Source organism: Durio zibethinus, chromosome 2, assembly GCF_047325235.1.
Source record: "Durio zibethinus cultivar Kanyao isolate XHJ-2024 chromosome 2, ASM4732523v1, whole genome shotgun sequence".
Lineage (NCBI taxonomy): Eukaryota > Viridiplantae > Streptophyta > Magnoliopsida > Malvales > Malvaceae > Durio > Durio zibethinus.
Window position 1 is genome coordinate 36,239,453 of NC_143163.1, and position 22,842 is coordinate 36,262,294.

The 22,842-nt window shown below is 32.2% G+C and overlaps 2 protein-coding genes across 3 annotated transcripts; one reads left to right on the forward strand and one right to left on the reverse strand.

Moving 5' to 3' along the window:
- Nucleotides 1-4,800: 4,800 nt before the first annotated feature.
- Nucleotides 4,801-15,083, forward strand: LOC111318091 (nuclear pore complex protein NUP155-like). Of its 2 annotated transcripts, XM_022920736.2 has the most exons (13): nt 4,801-5,267; nt 5,820-5,989; nt 6,689-6,815; nt 8,107-8,369; nt 8,623-10,282; nt 10,363-10,575; nt 10,719-10,966; nt 11,063-11,477; nt 11,682-11,887; nt 12,349-12,706; nt 13,218-13,436; nt 13,620-13,948; nt 14,790-15,083. In XM_022920736.2, exons 1-13 carry the CDS (start codon nt 5,109-5,111, stop codon nt 14,905-14,907), a joined length of 4,485 nt encoding a protein of 1,494 aa, XP_022776471.2. In that variant the 5' UTR covers nt 4,801-5,108; the 3' UTR covers nt 14,908-15,083. The 2 variants fall into 2 exon arrangements, with proteins under 2 accessions (XP_022776471.2, XP_022776472.2); XM_022920737.2 differs by lacking the exon at nt 13,218-13,436 and having other exon boundaries at nt 4,819-5,267; nt 14,790-15,030.
- A 1,600-nt stretch (nt 15,084-16,683) lies between these two features.
- On the reverse strand, nt 16,684-21,423 carry RIE1 (RING-finger protein for embryogenesi). Its single transcript, XM_022920743.2, has 5 exons — nt 20,573-21,423; nt 18,598-18,717; nt 18,010-18,142; nt 17,756-17,914; nt 16,684-17,120 (listed from the first exon to the last, which is right to left on the reverse strand). Exons 1-5 carry the CDS (start codon nt 21,082-21,084, stop codon nt 16,959-16,961), a joined length of 1,086 nt encoding a protein of 361 aa, XP_022776478.1. The 5' UTR covers nt 21,085-21,423; the 3' UTR covers nt 16,684-16,958.
- Nucleotides 21,424-22,842: the final 1,419 nt, after the last annotated feature.

A 22,842-nucleotide genomic window follows, 5' to 3' on the forward strand; every position in this document is an offset into this window, starting at 1 on the left:
CGTGGTGTTAGAAAAATGTTCTTTGTCCACCTAACTCTACCATCAATTAATCATTAAATATCTTTAGTTTAAATCCGCTTATTTTCGTTGGTGTAGTAATCACTTTAGATAACTTTAGGCATTTTTATAAGATTATTCTGGTAATGTAACTATTATGATAATTTTATTATCAATGTAATATTAATGATTGTGATTTGAAATTATTTTATTTGGTTAATAATAATTAATTTTTATAAATTAAATATTATTGTATTTGATTTATTCAAATCAAATATTATTTTGTTTAAAAATATAAAATTAATCATGCGTATTGTATTAGTTGCACAAATTAATAATTTTAAAATTGTTTAAAGATAATAATTTATAAAATATTAATAATTTTTATTTATAAATTTATTATTAAATTAATAAATATATTTATTTATAGATAAATTATTTTTAATATAAATTATATAAAAATATTTGAATTATAAAATAATTCAATCTATTAAATTCATAATAAAAGAAAAACAAATATCATATTGTATATAAAATATTAATAAAAGTAAAAATACACAAATTTAAACAAATATCATATTATATATAAAATATTAATAAAAGTAAAAATACACAAATTATTCTAAGTTTTTTACAATTAATATTAGTTTGAAAATATAAAAATTATAATATAGATAATTAAAATTTAAGATACAACAAAATTTTAATTTAGATATTAAATAAGTAAAATTAAATTTTATTAATTTTGTATATTACTTCAACTCCATGATAAAAAGTTTTTTATTTTTTTATATGAAAATTAAATCACCATAAAAAATAGTGATCTATCACTCTTGATGATTCAAAATCATTGTTATGTAAATCATTAAATGCTTGTCAAATACAGTAATTTAATTATCTTATATCAAACATTGTTTTAATGTTTTTAATAAATTAAAAAGAAACTTTCATAACTTATAATTTAATAAATGTCTCGTTAAAATTATTTTAAACAAACAAAAAAGTGAAATGGTGTACTAAAAATAAATTATTCAATTAAAGTTGAAAATCATAAATCTGTCTAAGGGTTAGATTATGTATCTAAACCTTTATTTGTTTGATATTTAATAAGTTTGGATAAAAATATTAAATTTAAATAAATTTTGAACAAAAAAAAGCCCATTTAGAAAATGATTAGGTATTGATTTTGATTCCAACATTCAATCTCCTCTAATTCGATATAATTTTTCAAATATATGATATATTATTTTATATTTATAAATTATATAAAATATATAATATAATATAATATATAATGTAAACACTAAAAAAAATGCTGTAGGCTGGAAAAAAATCTAAGGATGGACACTTTTGTTATTAATTATTTCTTTGGCTAATTTTTAAATCAATGCTGATATTTGGATTGAAAGTTATTCTTGTTTTAATATATAGTTTAGTTTTTATCATTTTTCTTTTCTTTGTAGTACTCATTTTTTTGTTAATTTATTTTTTCTCCAATGGAAATGTAGGTTACAAAATTTGAGTTTGAATAGTTTTTCTTTATAAACTTGTAGTAGATGTTTGCGGTTTGAACTTTGTAATATTTAATTTTAATATAAATTGTAATATGGTTTTGTGAATTTAGATTATGTAATTATTATTTTTATTTATTATATTGGGAAGTCATTAATTAATTATTGTATTTTGTAAAATTTTAAAATCGAACACCGCTTTTGAACTGCATTAAATCAATGTTGCATAGGTGATTTACAATTTTAGAGATTGATAAACCACTCTATGACCGAATCATTTCAAAATCATTTTTATATGGATGCTCTATAATCTTGGTTTTAGAATTTTTAGTTGGACTATGTTCAGGTAAAAATGTTCATGAATCAATTCGAATCTAGACATAATCAATTTAGTTTTATGCATATTATTTTGTGGATTTTGATTTTTTTTTATATTTGACTATGAATATCGCAATTGTTTTTAATCTTGGTTTTACTGTTGAAATTTAAGTTTTTGATGTTTAAAGTTAGTGGATTTTCTTTTTCTTTTTCATTGGCATTTGGTTTGGGTTTTTTAAATTACTATTTCATTGTATGTGAGTCATTTTTTTGGAAATAAAAAGATTTTGTGTTCTTCCTGAATTTCATTCTGTTTCGATTGTCAACTGTAAATTGATTAGTGTTTTTTGTTGTATGTAGATTGAATTAATTTGTAATATACAAGAGATCTTGAAGCTGAAGTTTAAGAGATTGAAAGCAAAAGGGAAAGGTGAAAAGAAGAAAACTATTTCAATTTTTGCAAAACAAAAACTTAATAAAAGACTACATTGGTCAAGGATTCTCACCTTTATTTTCTTTGAAAAAAAAAAAGAAAAAATAAGCCCTGACGCCAACTAGGCGAAGAAAATAGGCCAGCATCACATTTAGGAAAAGCACAAAGCTGCCCACAAGTTATCCAATCCAGTTTAAGCACATGTATATGCTAATTTGATTCTTGCCATGACTGATAATGATCCTATAATAGCAACAGAAAGCTATAGGTAAACTTGTGAGTTTCAAATTGTCCTTTCAGTAACCTTAAAATACAAATTCGGTTGGTTGAAAAGACAATAAGGGAACTTAAGTCCTTATTGGCTGCATTTGCATTCAAGTGTATAGATAGTCATTTGCGTTTGAATAGAATAAGCATAATAGACAACTAGAGGGGCGATCCACATGAATCTAGTAAGAAGGTTAATAATACCACTTTGTTTGACATTGCTATCCTAACATTTTTCAATTTCTAATTGGGTGGATTATGTTGTTTTGTCCTTACTTCTAGGGAACTTGGCATAAGTACTTTAAATAATTATAAGAATGAACTGGAACTTCTTCGCGTGGCACAAAATATGTTTGATATGAAATTACCTCATAGAGTGGTAATGCTGCAACCATTATTTGAAGACTCTTCCATAATTTTTTTTTTTTGTGTACAGGTAAAGGCTAATATAAAAACACTTGATCTTTTGCTTGCTCAATTTGATGTTATGGTCTGAAGCATTCACTATTCTTACAGAATTTGTCTTTTCATTTAAAATTTATGCTTATTTGTTTCTTTATCAAAAGTTAGCTAATAGTTTTACATGATTACATCATTCTAAAAATTACAACTATTCATTTGCATATGATGTGCACTAACGATAATTGTTTTATCAGGTGCTAACTACAATTGAAAACTTTTACATTTGCTCAATTACAATAGGCACGATTATTGAGATTGTGGTGATGTATCCAATCCGATATCAATAGTACAGGGATGAAATAGATAATCTCTTGGTTTAAAGTCTATTATTACTACTTTCATTGTCAAGATTTTACCATGTTCATCGAAATTTATTAATGCAATACCTTTGCATATTATATAGTGAATATATTGAATACCCACTTTTCATGTTATGGAAATGAGGGATTAAATGAAATAAAAAAAAAATTGTCAAATTTGAAGAAAAAATTTATGGGTAATCACAAAAATCATGGTTACACAATTCTTTTTTTCTTATAAATTGTTTAATATTTATATTATTAAAATGTAATTTTATTTGACTTTTTTTAACTAAATTACAAATATATAATTTTATTTTATTTATGCGACGAAGTGCGAGCTTACAATTTAGTATTAATAAATATGTATATGTTGAATATTTGATTTGATAATTCAAATCTTAAAATTTTATTTAACCTATATATATTTTTAAATGATACAAACCAAAGGTGGCCATATTATTCTTTAAATTAAAAAATAAAACATATTATTATTTATTTATTCTTTAAATAAATTTAATTTTTTATAATTTTTTTGAGCTCATTATTTTTTAAAACATAAAATAACTTAATATAATTTATAAAATTTAAAATGAAACAATATATATTTATCTTCTATATGATATAAATTATGTAAAATATATAAATATAAATATAAATATAAATATAAATATAAATATAAATATAATTGAAAGGCCAAATTGGACTAGGTTGAAGTATTGAATGTTAAAATTAAGGTTTGACTCATTTTTTGAGCTTTATATTTTTATTTAAGCCCCTTTTAAATATCAACTGAATCTTTGCACTTAAATGAATAATTTAGCTTTAGACAAATCTAATATTATGTAAATCATAAAATAAACCCTATAAAGTGTAAATAAAATAAAGAAAATTTGATGTTCAAGAAGAATGCATGATTCTCATCTTGGGGACTTTGAATAAAAAGTAAAAACAAAAATAAAAAATAGTAAAGAAAAATATTTTTAACAAAAAAAAAGTATCATGAAAGATATGTTAAAAATTCCAAGTAATGTGATTGAATAAAATGTATAAATATCTTTTGATAAAGTATATACATATATTTTTATAATTTATATTGCCGATATAAAAGATTGAAAGAAAAAAACAATGTCAAACTATTAAATTAAAGTATCACATTATTATTAATTTTAAAATTATCATCATAATTAAATATTACATCTATAACTAAATAAATTAAAATATAATTAAAATTAATTATTAGAATATAATAAATTAAATAAATAATTAACAAATTATAATATAATTAGATAATCAAACTCACACACAATAAAATTAAAATTTAAAACTATTTTATTTTCATTGCACCAAACCCTTGTTAGTAAATCACATTATTATTTTATTAAATAAAAATATTTGTGCTTTTAAATTTTGGGAGTATTATCATACCTAGTTATAAATGTAACTTAAATTTTTTTTTTAAAGTATTGTTTATTTACCAAATACGCAACCGGTTAAAGGATTTTTTAAAAGAGGAAACAAAAATTTGGTTGGAAACTCAAATCTTGAAGAGCCGCTCTGAAAAAAAAAAAAAAGTCCCGCCATTTCCCAAAACCAAAAACCCTTGAATAAACCCTAGTTTTTGCACTCATGCTTTAACGCTCTCTTCTCTTCTTTCTTCTTCATCTTCCCCCTTTGATTTCAATTAAACAAAAACGTCTTTACGAAAAACCAAAGGCAATCTAGGGTTGCATTCAATTTCACGCCCGTAAAATAAATCCCAGGGGCTCTTCTTTTTTGAATCAAATCTCATTCTCCTCCTTCTGATTCTAGGGTTTTCCGATGTCGTGGGAGGAGGAGATTGTGATGCGCGATGTCACCAACGCGGGGCTTGTCGTCAGCGACCGCATTTGCCGTGAAGTGGCGGCTCAGTTGGACCTCGAGGAAGCTCTGGAAGCTTCCAGATATGCCAGCCATCCGTACTCCACTCACCCCAGAGAGGTAACCTTTTAGCTAATTCCCAAAAAAGAAAAACAGGTCCTAATTTTTCGAGTTATTCACAAAAAATTAATGGAGAATTGAGGTCTTTTGGTTTTATTTGCTTGGTCAGAAGATTTTGTTTCTGTCCAAAAAGAAATTGAAGTTAGCGTCTTTCCATTTATATTGAAATTTGTAGAAGTTTTAAACTTGTTCAGTCTTATTTTCTTCTATGTAGGTACTAAGCATTCACTGGGACTCTAAAATGTTTCTCTGTCATTTGATTTTTTTTCCGTGTAATAAATTCGTTATGAATGCTATCTTTAAGTTTCATTAGTGTAACTTGAATGATGTTTTTGCCACCACCATGTTCGGCATTCAGTTAGCTGGATTAGATGCTTCCTGCTAATTTACATTTCAGTTAATTTTGAGCTCATGTCATGTGCCTTCCTTATCTTTTTTATTATTTATAATCCAACATTTTGGATGGCACAATTGGCCAGTCTAAGTAGGTTGGATGGTTTGATATGAGTTACCCTCCTTGTTAATGAAATTATCATTCGTATTCCATTGCAGTGGCCTCCTTCGGTTGAAGTGGGGGATACGTGGGAGCTGCCTCCTGTACTCATTGAAAGGTATAATGCAGCTGGAGGAGAAGGAACTGCATTATGTGGAATATTTCCAGAGATACGAAGGGCATGGGCATCTGTGGATAATTCTTTGTTTCTTTGGCGTTTTGACAAATGGTGAGATTTTGTTATTTGCTTTGATTTAGTGATTTTTAATTTATGAGATCACCCATTTTATTTATGTGAGTTTTAGTTGGTTGCTTGTTGAGTATCTAAAAAATGGTAACCTATTTTGATGGAAGGAACACGAATCTCATAGTAAGAGAAATAACTTGCTTGAAGGCAGCATTAGATTTATGTAATTTTATAAATTTGAAATAGATTTGATAATTGAAACCATTTAATGTTTGAAAAAGTTTGCTATAAAAAAAAAAAAAAGAAGAGGCGGTAAATTTGTCAAATGTCTTCTAATATAATGTTTTCTCATGGATATTGCTTTGTAAAATATCACCAATTAAAATATAAGGCAAGCCACATCTGTTGTCAGGTCAAATCATGTTCTTTGTTGGATGAAATATTTAGGCCCTTACTAGGTGTCTCTTGATAGATTTGGCCTTTGGTTCAATGGCTTGAGTACATCATGATGGATTGCCTCCACTTTTTCTGAAGTCCCCTAAATCCCAGGAGCCACCCATTGGTTGTTTGAATCTGGGACCTTATACTTCACCCCTCTAGTGGTGCTTCTTAAACAACCAGGCTAAAAACACTGTTTCTGCTTTGTAGTTTTCAGAAAAGATGCTTGTCTTCTTCTATCTTGTCTGCACTTTTTTGTGATATTTATTTGTTTTCCCTTCTTAACATCTTTCTTTTGATTAGGGATGGCCAATGTCCTGAATACAATGTGGAGGAACAAGCTATATGTGCTGTTGGCCTCACCAAATCTAGACCAGGCATTTTTGTCGAAGCTATACAGTATCTTTTAATACTAGCAACTCCTGTTGAGGTAACAACATTGGCTTTTTTATGCCTCTGGAAGATGTTATATTCTGAACACTCTATTTATATTTTTGAACTTAGTATTGATAGAGTATCATGTTGAGTTATTACCAGCCAAGTGACATCCTTCTAACTGCTGGCAGTCTGTTTTGCCCTAGACACTGAAAGGAAAAGAGCTAACTGGTATTTTAAAGCATCAAGTTCTTATTAATGTACTAATTACAGTTGGTTTTTTGGCTGGTAATAATATTCATCTTGTTTAAGGATTTTAGGCTTCAACCTTATGCTTGGATTAGCTATTGATAAAGCTTCTCATTCCTTTTATTCTCTTTGGGTTGGGATTATTTTGGTGCATGAAATAAGGTTAGATTGACAGTATCTGGACAAATTTTGTTTCTATGAGGTTTAGTTGTCAACATGAATTTCTGTTTATGCTGCATTGAACTTGTATGATTGGCTCTTTTTTAATTTTAATTCACTCAATTGACTGATAATGTCTGTTTACTATTTTAATTGGAAGATGCATATTAACAAGTTAGGCCAAAAAACATTATAGGAATATATATAGTTAGTAATAAATTTGAGAAATGAGAAAATGAATATTATGGGTTTTTTAAATATTTGATAATTTGTATTGAATAGATTTTATGAAGCATAATTGTATTGAAAATCAATGAAAAGAAAAAAAAATCAATGAATTAATTATCATTATAGAGAAATTTATTGATTTTTATATGTAGTAAGGAAACTACCATCTTTATGATATTTTAGTTTGTAAAACGTAATAATTCTTTACAGAACTTTTTGTTGTGATTTTTGGTTGTGAAGTGTAGAAAAATATGAAATACCAACAATTTTTTGTGGTTCTTGTGCTTATACTTATGCTCCTATAAGTTCTATTACTGGTAATTGAGTTGAATAAAATGATAAATTTGGATGCCTCAATTGAAGACTGGCCCAAGGGCAATGGCCTATTACCATACATTTAGTATAATACTTCTGAAATATAGTTAAATTCATTATCTTTTGTACTGAACCAACGAACCCATTCAAAGCTAGGATAGATTTGTCATCAATTGTAAAGGTTAGTTACTAAGTTTTTTTTTTTTTTTGGGGGGGGGGGTGTGGGTGGTGTGTTGGTTTCATTGCACCTTTAACATCATTATTGATTTTTGGCAGTTTCTATTGAGTTATATTTTCTTGCTAATTTATCCTAGTTTATAGGTTAATGAAATAATTTATATATTTCTTAATTATAAAAAATTATATTTTCCTTACCTGAATTTGCTTGCTACCAGTTGATTCTTATAGGAGTATGCTGTTCTGGGGGGGCTGATGGTACAGATCCTTATGCAGAAGTTTCACTGCAGCCTTTGCCAGAGTATACAATACCTTGTGATGGAGTTACTATGACTTGTATCACTTGTACTGATAAGGGTCGTATTTTAATGGCTGGTCGAGATGGCCACATCTATGAGTTGTATTACACGACTGGTTCAGGCTGGCGTAAACGCTGTCGTAAAGTTTGCCTCACTGCTGGTGTAGGCAGTGTGATTTCGAGGTGTGTTCTGCTATTTAATCCTTCTGGTTTATGTGGTAATTTTACCTTCTCTATTATTTTATGTATATTTTTAGAAGTTTTGTATCTATATGAATTATCCCTTTCTGAATTTAAAAGTGCCATACAACCTTGCACTTGAGGACCTTGAATGTTTATGATTTTAATTTGGTTAACTTAGATGTAATGATTTTACTTCTGATTTGGTAAATTTTCAAATATTGGTTATCAAATAGAGATCTTTGTTGGTTTCCAGGTGGGTTATACCGAATGTGTTTAAGTTTGGAGCTTTAGATCCCATTGTTGAAATGGCTGTGGACAATGAAAGACAGATTTTATATGCAAGAACTGAAGCGATGAAAATTCAGGTTTTTGTTATGGGGCCAAATGGAGACAGTCCATTGAAGAAAGTTGCTGAAGAATGGAACCTGTTAAATCAGAAAAATACACATTATGGAGGTAGACAAACAGCAGCACCAAGAGCATCAAATCGATTGGCAAAGCCATCCATTGTTTCAATTTCCCCTATATCCACACTAGAATCGAAGTGGGTGCATCTTGTTGCTATTTTATCAGATGGTAGGAGAATGTACCTTTCCACCTCCTCATCTAGTGGAAGTAATGGTACTATTGGAGGTTTGGGTGGATTTAACAATCAACACCAAAAGCCAAATTGTTTAAAAGTTGTAACAACTAGGCCTTCACCTCCTTTGGGGGTGAGTGGTGGACTTACCTTTGGGGCAATGTCTTTAGCTGGTAGGGCTCAGACTGAGGATCTCTCATTTAAGGTAGAAATGGCATATTATTCTGCTGGAACTCTTGTCCTTTCTGATTCGTCACCACCAACCATGTCTTCTCTTCTCATTGTAAGCAGGGACTTAAGCTCACAGTCATCTCAGTCAGGTAGTTTAGGAGCAAGTTCTAGGAGTCCCCGAGTGTTACGAGAATCTGTTTCTTCCTTGCCTGTTGAAGGCCAAATGCTCTTTGTGGCCGATGTTCTTCCTTTACCGGATACAGCTGCCACTGTGTTATCACTGTATCCCGAGCTTGAATTTTGTGGATTTGAAAGCTCAGCAGGGTCCTCTGAAAAGGCATCAGGAAAGCTATGGGCTAGAGGGGACCTTTCAACTCAGCATATACTGCCAAGGAGGAGAATTGTTGTTTTCAGCACCATGGGCATGATGGAAGTGGTTTTCAATCGGCCTGTTGATATTCTGAGAAGATTGTTGGAGTCTAACTCTCCAAGATCTATATTAGAGGATTTCTTTAATCGTTTTGGTGCTGGTGAAGCAGCTGCAATGTGTTTGATGCTAGCTGCAAGGATACTTCATTATGAAAATCTTATAAGCCATGTTGTTGCTGAAAAGGCAGCTGAAGCTTTTGAGGACCCAAGAATTGTTGGACTGCCGCAACTTGAAGGTAGTAGTGGATTAGCAAACACTAGAACTGCGGCTGGGGGTTTCAGCATGGGGCAGGTTGTTCAGGAGGCTGAGCCTGTGTTCTCTGGTGCTCATGAAGGGCTTTGTGTGTGCTCATCAAGGTTGCTATTTCCTGTTTGGGAGCTCCCTGTTATGGTTGTGAAAGGTAGTTATGACGCTGCATCAGAAAATGGGGTGATTGTATGCAGACTTTCTACTGGGGCTATGCAAGTCCTTGAGAACAAGATTCGTGCTTTGGAGAAGTTCTTAAGGTCTAGAAGGAACCAAAGGAGGGGGCTGTATGGATCTGTAGCTGGTTTAGGTGACTTGGCTGGTACTAATCTGTATGGAACTGGTTCAGAATTAGGTGCTGGTGATAGAAGCATGGTGAGAAATTTATTTGGTGCTTATTCCCAGGGTATGGAGTCTAATGCTGGTGGAATATCAAATAAAAGACAGCAATTGCCATATAGTCCTGCTGAATTGGCTGCAATGGAGGTAGGGTGGAATTTCATGACGCATCCATTTATTATGTGGTAGGTCTCATTTCTGTTTCTTACAAGAGTGTTGTGCTACAGGTGAGAGCAATGGAATGTATCAGGCAGTTGCTTCTTAGATCTGCTGAAGCACTTTTTTTACTACAGCTTGTTTCTCAGCATCATGTAACACGCTTGGTTCAGGGGTTTGATGCTAATCTCTGCCAGGCATTGGTTCAGTTGACGTTTAACCAATTTGTTTGTTCTGAGGAGGGTGACCGCCTTGCTACAAGACTTATTTCTGCTCTGATGGAGGTAATTGAATCTTACATAATGTATCATAGTAAAAGTTCCAGTAAATGAGCTCTTTTCCCAAGTCTCAATATTTTCTCTTATCCTTCTAAATATTATTTGATTTTCTGAATCATTTCACTAATAAATGTCATTCATTGCTTCAGTATTATACTGGCCCTGATGGCAGGGGGACAGTTGATGATATTAGTGGGAAATTACGTGAGGGATGTCCAAGCTATTTCAAAGAGTCTGATTATAAGTTTTTCTTAGCTGTGGAATGTCTTGAAAGAGCTGCTGTAAGTCCTGATCCTGATCTGAAGGAAAATCTTGCCAGGAAGGCCTTCAATTTCCTAAGTAAAGTTCCAGAATCTGCTGATTTGAGAACTGTTTGCAAACGGTTTGAAGACTTAAGGTGAGTTAATTTAATAAAGGTGCTAGAATAGGCTCATTTTAATGAGATAATACTTAAATCAGATTGTTGCATCTTTAACTTGAGATTTCACCACAGATTTTATGAGGCTGTGGTTCGCTTATCTCTACAAAAAGCTCAGGCACTTGACCCTGCAGGTGATGCTTTCAATGAGCAAATTGATCCTGCAATCAGAGAATATGCAATTACTCAGCGTGAACAGTGCTATGAAATAATTACTAGTGCTTTATGTTCTCTAAAAGGTGAGGGCTCACAGAGGGAATTTGGGTCTCCTGTTAGGCCTGCTGCAGTGCAGTCTGTCCGTGATCAGGCTTCACAGAGAAAATATATATGTCAGATTGTTCAGCTTGGTGTTCAATCACCTGACAGATTGTTTCATGAGTATTTGTATAGAGCTATGATTGATTTAGGTCTTGAAAATGAGCTGTTGGAGTATGGAGGTCTAGATTTGGTGCCTTTTCTGCAGACTGCTGGTCGTGAACCTGTGCAAGAGGTATTTATTTATATATTTTTGCTGTTGTCTTTCGTGCCTTATTTCAAGCAAAAAAGTTGGGTCTCCTACATATCAAAGTTTTGACTGTCATACTCATAACTTGTAGTGAACACTCTGCTTCGTTTCTTCAGAGCTTAGACAGTGAATTTCTGCAATAAGTTTAGTATTTAGTATTTCCTCATTTTTCTGTTTTCTGCCATATAGGTTCAAGCTCTCTCTGCATTGACATCAGTTACCCCTTCAGTGGGTCAACCTGGAGCACCCATTAATTCTAATCAAGCCAAATATTTTGATCTTTTGGCTCGATATTATGTCTTGAAGCGGCAGCATGTACTTGCAGCACATGTGCTATTGAGGCTGGCTGAAAAACGTTCAACCGATGGGAGCAATGATCCTACTCTTGAACAAAGGTTGACAGCTTCTTTTATTTTAACAATTTTTATCCATGAAATCTGTCTCCTCATAGATAGACTTGCTCTGGATTGTAAATTGGTAAATAAATCTCTATAAGCATATGCTGGTCTGATTTCTGTTTGGCATATTAAAAATCCAAATCAGTGTTCATTGCCCTTTAATAGCAAGAATAAAAGGAAGAGCAGCTGTCATTTGGCTTTCTGGAGTACTATGCATAGACATGAATGTGTAGGAAGCAGTTGAATGCAGACAACATGCTGGTTGTGGTTTTGGACTGTACTTTTATAATTGGGCTAAATGAATATTAAGTTGTTTCTTATTATGTGGTTTCTGTGTACTTCTACTCCATCAATGATGAAATTTAGTTAAGATTGGTTTGGTTGTAAGAGAAGAAAACAGATCCTTTCTGTTATCACAATTATTTGTCTAAGAATTGTTTTGATTTTGTCAATGCCAGGCATCAATACCTAAGTAATGCTGTTCTCCAGGCCAAGAGTGCAAGTAACAATGATGGTCTGGTAGGTTCTAGCCGGGGTGCTTTTGACAATGGATTGCTAGATTTACTTAAAGGGAAACTTGGTGTTCTCCAGTTTCAAATAAAAATAAAAGAGGAACTGGAGGCAATTGCTTCCAGGTTAGAAGCTACACCTGGTACGTCGGAATCTGTTCAAAATGGATCTGTTCCTGATAGCAGGTTTAATGGGGATGCCAATTTAGCAAATGCTGCACGAGAGAAGGCTGGGGAATTATCATTAGACCTGAAGAGCATCACTCAGTTATATAATGAATATGCTGTTCCTTTTGAACTTTGGGAGGTATAGATTCTGGTCTTTAATTCTCTTTTTGTCTGTTTTCCTACTCTTAGTAGAAATTCTGTATATAAAAGAAAGGTATCTAGAATTAATTGATTAATTTATATATATATATATATATATATATATCAGAAACTGTGCTTGGACTTTTTGAAAAAGGTGTAAGATATTGGACATCCTAAGTGGAGCAAATGGATAGCAAAATGAGGGTTGGGAGAGAATATATCTTATGTATAATATTCTTCACTTTTATTATTCGGTTGTTGAGACTATCTTAAACTGGATTGTGTTTCCAAATGTTTTAGCATGATTTTAGGAATCGATTTACATTATAGTTTTTTAGGTTAATGAGTTCTTTTCTTGAATAAAGCGTCTGTGAACTGAGTTGAATCAACCACCCAATGTTTTAGCATTATTTCCTTCCATCTAATTATGTGATAACATATATTCCTATGTTTATTTTTATTCTTCTTGTTATTTATGAGATTCTTTGCCTTTTCATTTCTGCTTTTAGATATGTCTGGAAATGTTGTACTTTGCAAACTATTCTGGTGACGCTGATAGTAGCATTATCCTAGAAACCTGGGGTAGACTTATTGATCAAGCTCTTTTAAGGGGTGGAGTTGCTGAGGCTTGCTCTGTTCTTAAGAGGGTTGGTTCTAGAGTATATCCTGGAGATGGAGCTGTTTTACGTCTGGACACTTTATGCCTTCAACTAGAGAAGGCTGCCTTGGTATATCTTTATCTTTAGCTAGTTTCAATTTAAATAGTTACGTATACTTGTTAGATTCTCTTGTTCAATATATATATATATATAATATTTGATTCTCCTTAAAGTAGCTTACTTGAATGCCATTTTGGTTCTTGTTTTAATGATTTCTCTTTTTCCCTCCTGCATTGTCTTCCCATTTGGTAGGAGAGGGTGGACTCTAGGCTTGAATCTGTTGGGGATGAAGATGTGGTAAGGGCTCTTCTTGCTGCTTGCAAGGGTGCAGCTGAGCCTGTATTGAACACTTATGATCAGTTATTATCAAATGGAGCTATTTTGCCATCACCAACCCTCAGATTACGCCTTCTTCTATCAGTGCTAGTGATACTTCGTGAGTGGACAATGTCTGTATTTGCACGGAGAATGGGCATGGGTGCTACTGGTGCTTCTTTAATATTAGGTGGAGCATTCTCATCCGAGCAGACAACAGTTTTAAATCAAGGGATTCGAGACAGGATCACAAGTGCAGCAAACAGGTGAGTTTCTTCATGTTCTGCGTATTGAACATGAACCATGAAGCATTAAATGTATTCTTGTTTCTGTTGGATTGTCTCAACTTATTTTTGATTAAATAGTTAAGCTCGCTTCTTAAATGGTTTCACCAATTCTACCCAAATTGGTGGTCTAGGTTTGATGCCTTAATGTGTAATACATTTGGTTCCCAATATTCTACTATAACTCTCTACCCTGGACATTCATTTCCTTCCTCATCAGAGTACTAGAGAATAGTCTGTCATACCTTCTCCTTTTCTCAATTTTTATGGCACACGATTCATCCTCAAATGTTCTGGTCAGCAGCTTTAGGCATTAATAATTTTCTACTATTGCATTTAATAAAACTATAACCATAATGATTTAAATTTAAATCAAACTAGAAGAAACAGGCTTGGGATAAAGACATATATGACCCTTAAATACTTGTGTGTGACCGGTTGTTTTCATTATTATGTTTACATAAATGGTTATTACTATAGTTGTTGACATCAGAATTTGTTTTTGTTGGATGTTGCTCTATATTATTTTGAGAGAATCCTATTACCTAGCTTTCATCAAAACTGTTAAAAGTCTTTTCTTCTTATTCAGTATGCTACTGGCACTGTTGACCCTGAGACACAGTAGCAAAAGAAAGAAAATAGAAAATGCATGGTAGGGAAATGATTCAAATCTCTGTAACCGGTCTTTTTGTTATAATATGGATGTCTCTGTACCACGTTTTCATTTTTCTAATGTTGAAGCTTTTGGTATTGTTGTGTTGTCGGCTACAAAGGATTTAGCATCTTCAGTTTGAGAATTTAAGTATTATTTTGGGGGTTGCAGGTACATGACTGAGGTGCGGAGGTTGGCCCTTCCACAAAGTCGAACTGAGGCTGTTTATAGAGGATTTCGAGAACTTGAAGAGTCTTTAGTAAGTCCATTTTCTTTTGATCGATTTTGATAATTTGTTAAAAATATATTGTTGTGTGAATAAACCTATAAACATAATTTATTTCGATTCAAATTTGCTAATGAAGATGAAAAGTGAATTCAGTGTTTGTATTTATTGTTTTTTTAACTCTCATTTGTGACATGTAAGAGTACTAGAGTAGAATACAAACGTCTCAATTTTTTGCATCGGATGAGACAAAAAAAAAAGCAAAAATACAGTTAAGAGTTTGGGTTTCGCAAGCCTCGTCCAACCTGAATTTGGATTGGGTCAAGACCTGTATGATACAAAAATGACACAAATAGTCTTGTGGTGCGCAAAAACAAAATGCTGGTTGAGCTTTCTGTCAGTGACACCAAATGGTGGCCAACGCTAAAATCAGGCAGAGCGAGCAGGAGTTGAAGCTCATCTTGCTAGACCAATGGCAATGATCGCTATAAATCTTTTTTTTTTTTTTTCTGGGTACGTAGTAATTAATTTCATAATTTTCGCAAGATGAACCTTCAGCACCCGTAACTGCTGTAAGTTATGTGCACTTTTTATACCAGCAACGAATCAGGCTTCATGGAGCAAATATATATGCCAGATTGTTCAATCACTTGACAAATTATTTCATGAGTAGTGCTATGATTGATTTAGGTCTTGAAAATGACCTGTTGGAGTATGGAGGTTCAGATTTGGTGCCTTTTCTGCAGACTCCTGGTTGTGAATATTTATTTATTTATTTATTGCTGTGGTCATTCGGGTCTAATTTCAAGCAATAAAGTTTGAGTCTCCTGTAATTTTCAAAGTTTTGACTGTTCTGTTTGTTCAGGCCTTGGATAATGCTTGCTTGTGGTCCTGTGCATAGAGTGAAAATTGGAACAGAGCATCTATGCCTCAAAACAAGCAAGAAAAACATTGATTTCATGATCAATTTGTTACCCCAAACTCCATCCTCTTAACTCGTCTTATCTACATGCTTATTTACTATTCAATCAGATTCTTGTTCACCCTTCTGCACCTTCAGCTCGAATTAAAGGAGTATCTTCTTCTATAAATTCAATCACTTTCTTTCTTATTTTCATCCAATCCTTCCGAGTTATCCTCTGTTTTCTTTCTTTAATCTTCTTGTGGCCAATCATCAAGCAAATGAGCATCCTAATGCAGCGATGCAGCTGCATTAGGATGCTCTGCATTAGGATGCTCATTTGCTTGATGATTGGCCACAGAATTAACGTCTGGAAATCCATCCTCTACTGGCATTTCGGTTGGATCACATTCCTATATACTCTTCTTTGAATTATTTCTTCTATATTAATTTTCTTTTCATCCAATCCAGTCCTTTTCGGATGACAACTATTCGTTTGCTGTTTACATAAGACACCAGCCGGTTTTGCCTGTGCCAACGAAATTCCATATTATTGATGAGTTGTCATACGAGTTACAAGAAGGTAGGCAACTTCAACTCGGAGAATAAAACCCTTGGACGTTATTACAAATACCATCCATGGGAGCGAGTGGCACAAGTAACCGCCCTGCCCTCTGCCGGTAACACTGCTGCAAGACAGGGTGAACAACAAGGACTTTACACTTAAGAATGCAGCAGCAGCCTATCAATGCTGTACTATTAAATAAGCCAAATAAGCGAGTTTGAATCTCTGATCCTTGGCTTTGGCCTCTAAACCAAAAAGTTAATTGCCAGCTTTTTCTTTTCCCAATGCTATTTTTCGGATCTTGACAAACCAATACCATCCATGGACATGCAAAGCAATTCTCATGTGCAGTGCGGAAATAAGGAAATACAACTGTCAAAAATTCGTTTTCAATATTTCATAGCAAAACAAAAGAAGGTAACTGTGTATGATTGGAAGGTGACATCGGTGCAGAAACAAATATGCAATAAGCCACTTATTTTTCATTCTATCAACAATGAAGTACAACTGACAGCATTTGAAGCATGAAAATCATGAAGAGTACGTGGAAGAACTCACAATCAAGTCAACCCCAAAAAGCCAGTTAAACAAAATATGAAGGCCAGCTAAGAATATTAAGGCGTGTTGCTCTTCATGACTTGGTTTCTTTCATTCCTGTTCGTTTCCCTTCAAAATATTGTACTTACAGAGAGGACATGTTGCATTCATCTTAAGCCATTTCACAATGCATGTTGAATGAAAGTGATGGTTGCAAGGGAGAACATGGAGGTCCGCACCATCTTCATAGGAGCTTAGACATATACAGCATTCCTACCAAAAAATAAAAAAAAGAAGTAGAATAATAGCAAAGCAATCATCCAAAGGAGTAGCATTGAGCAATACTATGCCCCCACCTGCTTTTAAATATTTTATACCTCAACAACTTCAAACAAAGAGTGCTTTATCTTCTCTAACAAGAATAAGAAAAACCTTGAAAAATAATTTATTTTTTAACTAACAGAAAGAGCTTTCTAGTAGTCACCACAAATAAGGAATGCATCTTTAACTGCCCCTTTTATTAAGCTTTCGTAAACAACATAGAGATGTTATTTATGCAAAACATATTAAATATATTAAAATTTGGAAAATTTAGCAAAAATAAAATATAGACATATTTTTTGGAACATAAGAATGGGTAAAGAAAATTTGAAACATTGCAAAGATTGATTGCACTTTATGATGAAACTTCAAAAGCTCAATTGATCAATTTCCTATATGTGCATACATATGCTAGGAACATATGAAACAATTAGAAAACAAAGCATTGAATCTAATGTCCACACAACCACCAGCCCCCACCAAATAAATAAAGTGTGCAAAACAGGCTGGAATAGGGTAACAATAATGTGATGGATCAAAATCATTGTGAAAAAAATTAGTAACCCTATGATAAAGTTGTAACTTACTGCATCCTCAGGAAAGAGTATGCGCTCATTTGCCAAGTATCTGCTACTCGTTTCTATGGGGACCATTTTTCCTGCCCCCACATGAGGCTTCTCACCATTGTTTATAATCTGAAACCTATATTTTGGAAGGATACTAAGATCTGCTTCTGATGCACCCTCCTAATCAATAGCACAAGAAATGAAAATGCTATTAAGCTATTACCAATTTGTTCAAGATTTTTCAGTCAGTATTACCAACAAATGTTTTCCCATACCTGCCCTGCAACAGCATAAAGAATTGCAATGATGCAAGGCAAGCAGCAGCAGAGTGCAATCCCAATCAAACATGCCAAAACAACACAAAAGATTGCAAAGAACACATCAAATGCCAGAAAAACCACAGCCAACCTGCAGATATCATGAATTAGAGATCCTGAAGTCTTTCTCAGCATACATCATAGTATAATACATGCCATAAACAACAGAAGACAAGAGAAGTCTAGACATACTTTTTGGGAAACTATATTTGAAAATCTGAAATTGTTAACAGGTAAAACCTTTCTGCTTTTTTTTTTTTGGCCTAAATAAGACATCAACTTTATTTATGGCACAGGGAAAGATATTCTAAAGGTGACAGTAAGATTGTGATAGCATTTCAAGGAGACAATATCATAGATTAATTATATAAGAATGAGATGATAACTGCTATGCAATTTTTCAAAAACTTGGCAACTTAAGGTAATAACTCTTGTAAACATTTGTTGTCTCCATTGGGGTGGAAACTAGAATATGTTATTAACAAATATGCCACCTAAATTGACAAATAAGTTGCTTGTCAAATAACAGGTTGGTTAACAGCATACCAGTATAAACGTGGAGCACTTTGCAGAAGGATATCACCACCAGAAACTACCCAATAGAAGCCTACTATCCACCAAAGAAATGATGCCATGGTATTAATCGATTCACATCGTTTAGTTACACTGCCCGTTCATCATCAAATCAGTACGACAATAAAAATATAATCTTCCAAAGTCACAGTTTCTAAAACAGAAAATAAAAGCAAATCGAGATCGATAATACAAGAAAAAGATCCACTTAGATGATATCACAGCTAGGTAAATTGGATTAAGCAATCAAAATAATATCTATACTAATATATAATGCCAGTAGATAAGTTGGTGTGAGAAGTTAAGAGACATTAATTCAGTTCGTAAAATGACCAAAAGAAGAGGGGAGATAATAAAAATACAAATAAAAGTACGATTATTTTAGTAATTTACAATCATACAAATTAGGGCTTCGCTCTCTAATTTTTTTAAACTTAGTTATTTATTCAAGTTAAATTTCTTTTTACTTATTTTTTTCTCTCTCTTGAATAAATGTATTTTTGGTTATTTCTACTTCATTTTTTTTTCTTTTGTTTGTCTTCAAAATAACATGGTAGGTAAGACTTTAACTTTTTTATTCTCTATTAAAATTTATCAAAAGATAAAATAATTTATTTTTTCACCAAGATGTGCATAGGACTAGTATAGCCAACAAAAACCATTATACACCAAAGAAAAATCTCCAGTATTATACACTGTTCTAAAATGCCAGAAAGGTGATGAAACTCAAACCTTTGCAACAATACCATCTTCGAGGCTCCATCTGGTTATCTTCCATCCATATAGCATAAAGAGTAAGTGATACACATGCTATGCTTGTGAAATTTGATAAGTGTATATCCAAGCTACCCCTGTTGGATTATGTGTAATTCCTTAAACCACTGTATCTCCAGCACAAAACCAGTTCAACCACTCTATATCCATGCTTAATTTTCAAAATTTAATGTAGGTATGTTCAAATGGAAATTCTCTATAATTTAACCAACTAGACTCCAAGCATGCTGATTGTCATTGTTAAGAAAATAACAATTAGGAGCCTCCTAAATGCAGTTTTGTTGGATACAAAGACAGACATAGACATTCAGTTTCTCTTTTCTCAGAGAAGAATAACTTTCTACCACAAATTTGAAGGGGAGTCATACATCTTAGGTCATTGACTTCCATCAATGTTTCAAATGCCTGATAAACCGTTCTCAAACATCCAATCATTAATCTAGATGAACATCCCAAATTGATTTCTCAAGCTTCTCCATCTTGCATAAAGGACAAAAAGTTTCATAATTATATTTAAGTTCTTCTATCAGCATCCAAAGCTCAATGCTAATCCTTTCAATAGATGACACTTAAGTTTCCAATGCTATGGGTCTAATTCTTGTAATCGAATCAAGGAAGTATTCAGAATACCCAATGTAGCCTAATATGCCCGGTCCATACATATTTCCGAAATTTCAACATACCACTGACCTTGAAAGCAAAGATTAAAAGGATAGTGATAATTCAACCAATTACATTCCCTCAAACCATCAAAACTTGCCATAACTGCATATATGATAACTCCAAAACAAAACCTACCAATTCCTTGTGAACAACCAGATGCTCAATGCTTAGAAACCCAGACGCCAAGATAATATTCAAACCCTTATCTAATTCATCTCAAAAGCCAATAAAATCCCAAATTGAAGTAAAATCTTCAGCCAGTTTAGCACAAAAACAAGCATTATTTTCATCAAAATTCTAACTTAACAAACATAAAACTTCATGCTCCAATACAAATTAGATCCAAAAGAAGAAAGAAAGCCCGAATCCGTATCCAAAATTTCAACTAAAAAAATAATAAACCACTAAAAAATTATCAAATTAAACACACAAAAACCCCCCAAATCAAAATTTTAAGTTGAAACACAAAACCCACATCAAATTTTAAGTCAAACCATACTAAAAAACTGACCTTGATTGATTTGAACCAAAAGTACCCCTTTCAGTTCCATCTTCTTCATCTTCACTATCATTAACATCTCCAGCAGCAGCATCTCCTCTCTCCTCATCCCTAACAGGTGTTCTTCTATTGGTCCTTCTCCTATACTCCAACCACACCAAAACAACATGCACCAAGCACTGCAAAGCATACCCACAGATCCACAGTCTAATAGGAGTATTGGGACTCTCATCCACCGTACAGATCAACATCACCACCGAAACCGCCACGAACGCTGTGTTCCACAGCATGTCAAGTGCCACCACCGGCTTGGAGTAACCCCAGTCCGCTCGCCGCTCCTCTAACTCACGTGCCGCCGTCTCCCTCACCATCATGGACGCGCCACGCCGCCCCATGGTCCGCCCCAATAAAAGCGCCAGTGTGGCAGGGCGAGCCGCCGAGGCATCAGGCTGGCGCGAGCGGAGGAGCGGCGCGTGGGGATCGGACGCCGTCGAAGTTGTTTCGGATGAAGATGTGGACGACATATAGGAATTTTTTGGGGGGTTTTAAATTTCTGGAGGGTTTAGAAAGAGAAAATGGACATAACTGAACTATTTTTAGCCAAAGAAAAAAAGCAAAACCCTTTTTTGTTTGAAAAAAGAAAGAAGGGAGAAGAAAGGAAGGTGAGAGAAAGGGATTTTGAAGGGAGAGTTAAGGAAAATTACAGGAGGGAAAGTGAAAGAAGGGAATGTTTGGATGAAGAGTTTGGGTTTGGAGCTGACTGTTAGATGGCAAGAGGATTTTGTTTTGTTGGTTGAAACTTGAAAAACATTGCTGTCTGCTACCGCTTTGCTGTTTTTGTTTTCCGTTTGGTTATTTTTACCTTTCGCTCCTACCATATTTCTAATTTTACCGGGTCGGCACCGCCATGCAAATCCGTCTGCTACGTTTTGTTTGGATTTTAACTTTTTCTTTTTTGTATTTAGAAAATAAAAGACTAATGTCAAATTATTAAACAAATCGATTAACATTAATAAGGGATAATGTCACCGTGCTAGTTGAATTACAATAAAATATTTAAATTTAAAAAATTATTTGATATAGTATTAATGAAATTTTTTAAATTTATAAGTTAATTAAAGTAATGATACATATTTTTTTAATGAATATTTTTTTGAATATATGCAAAATGAGTATTTAGTGGATTAAAAAAACCCCACTAATCAATATATTTAAAATATTTTTTAAAATTTAAAATTTTATAATATGATATTTAAATTATAAATTTATTTATAATATAATATTTAAAAATATATATTTATGATATATTATCATTTAAAATTAATTATATTAAAAATAAATATTAAATTAATTAATATATTTATAATTTAAATATATATTAAATATTTTAAAATTTAGAGTTTATATTTAATATTTTATTATAATTTAATAATAATAATAATAATAAGGTATGGAGACATCAGAGCATGTCATTTACTGGACATAACAAGTCTTACGTTGACTTGTATTCACGTCCAGACACGCATGTTCACTTTCTTCCTTGCCTTTCGTGCTGGTTGAATTAGAGCCATGCGCACATAATATGATTTAGATAAAATTTTTTATGTCAAATTTCTAAAGTTCATCATTAAAAATATTCAAATAAAACAATTTAAAATCTAATAGAGAAAGATGCAATTAAAAAATATTTTTACGTAAAAATTTATAATATACTACTATTTAATGGTGAGAACTTTTATATAAATTTTAATAAAACATCTATATAAATAAAATATAGAAAGTTATTAAAATTTTATGTATAACAATTATCAAAGATCAAAACAATTCAAAACATATAAAATACTTAAGTTTTAATTGATTTTTGAATTGAGTTCAAATGTTAAATTGAAACTTCAAACTTAAATTCATTTAAAAAAAAGCCAAATTAAAAAATAATATATATATGATTTTATTTCTCTCACGAATTAAAACCTCAAAATAGTTACTAAAAAAAATTGGAAAATAAGATTTCGGTGATCTCTTTGTGACCAAACATGTCTGTAACAAATAAATTTTGAAAAAAAAAAAATATTTTTAAATTAGAAATGACAACAGATCAAGTCACACGAATTTTTATTTGTCTTAATTTTGATCCAACTTCATAAAATGTAAACCCAACACCAAAAAAATTATTTTTATATCTTCTACGCAAAATTAATTTAATATTATTAATTTAATATAATATTAATATAATATTATTTTTATATAAATTATATCTTAATTATACATAAACAAAATATTTT

Coding starts and splice junctions, on each gene's coding strand:
- RIE1 (XM_022920743.2), bottom strand. CDS start 21,084: ATGTCGTCCACATCTTCATCCGAAACAACTTCGACGGCGTCCGATCCC. Junction 18,143..18,597: donor AGTGCTCCACGTTTATACTG/GTATGCTGTTAA, acceptor TGATATCTGCAG/GTTGGCTGTGGTTTTTCTGG. Junction 17,121..17,755: donor TACTCTTTCCTGAGGATGCA/GTAAGTTACAAC, acceptor ATTTTTTGGTAG/GAATGCTGTATATGTCTAAG.
- LOC111318091 (XM_022920736.2), top strand. CDS start 5,109: ATGTCGTGGGAGGAGGAGATTGTGATGCGCGATGTCACCAACGCGGGG. Junction 5,990..6,688: donor CTTTGGCGTTTTGACAAATG/GTGAGATTTTGT, acceptor TCTTTTGATTAG/GGATGGCCAATGTCCTGAAT. Junction 6,816..8,106: donor TACTAGCAACTCCTGTTGAG/GTAACAACATTG, acceptor GCTTGCTACCAG/TTGATTCTTATAGGAGTATG.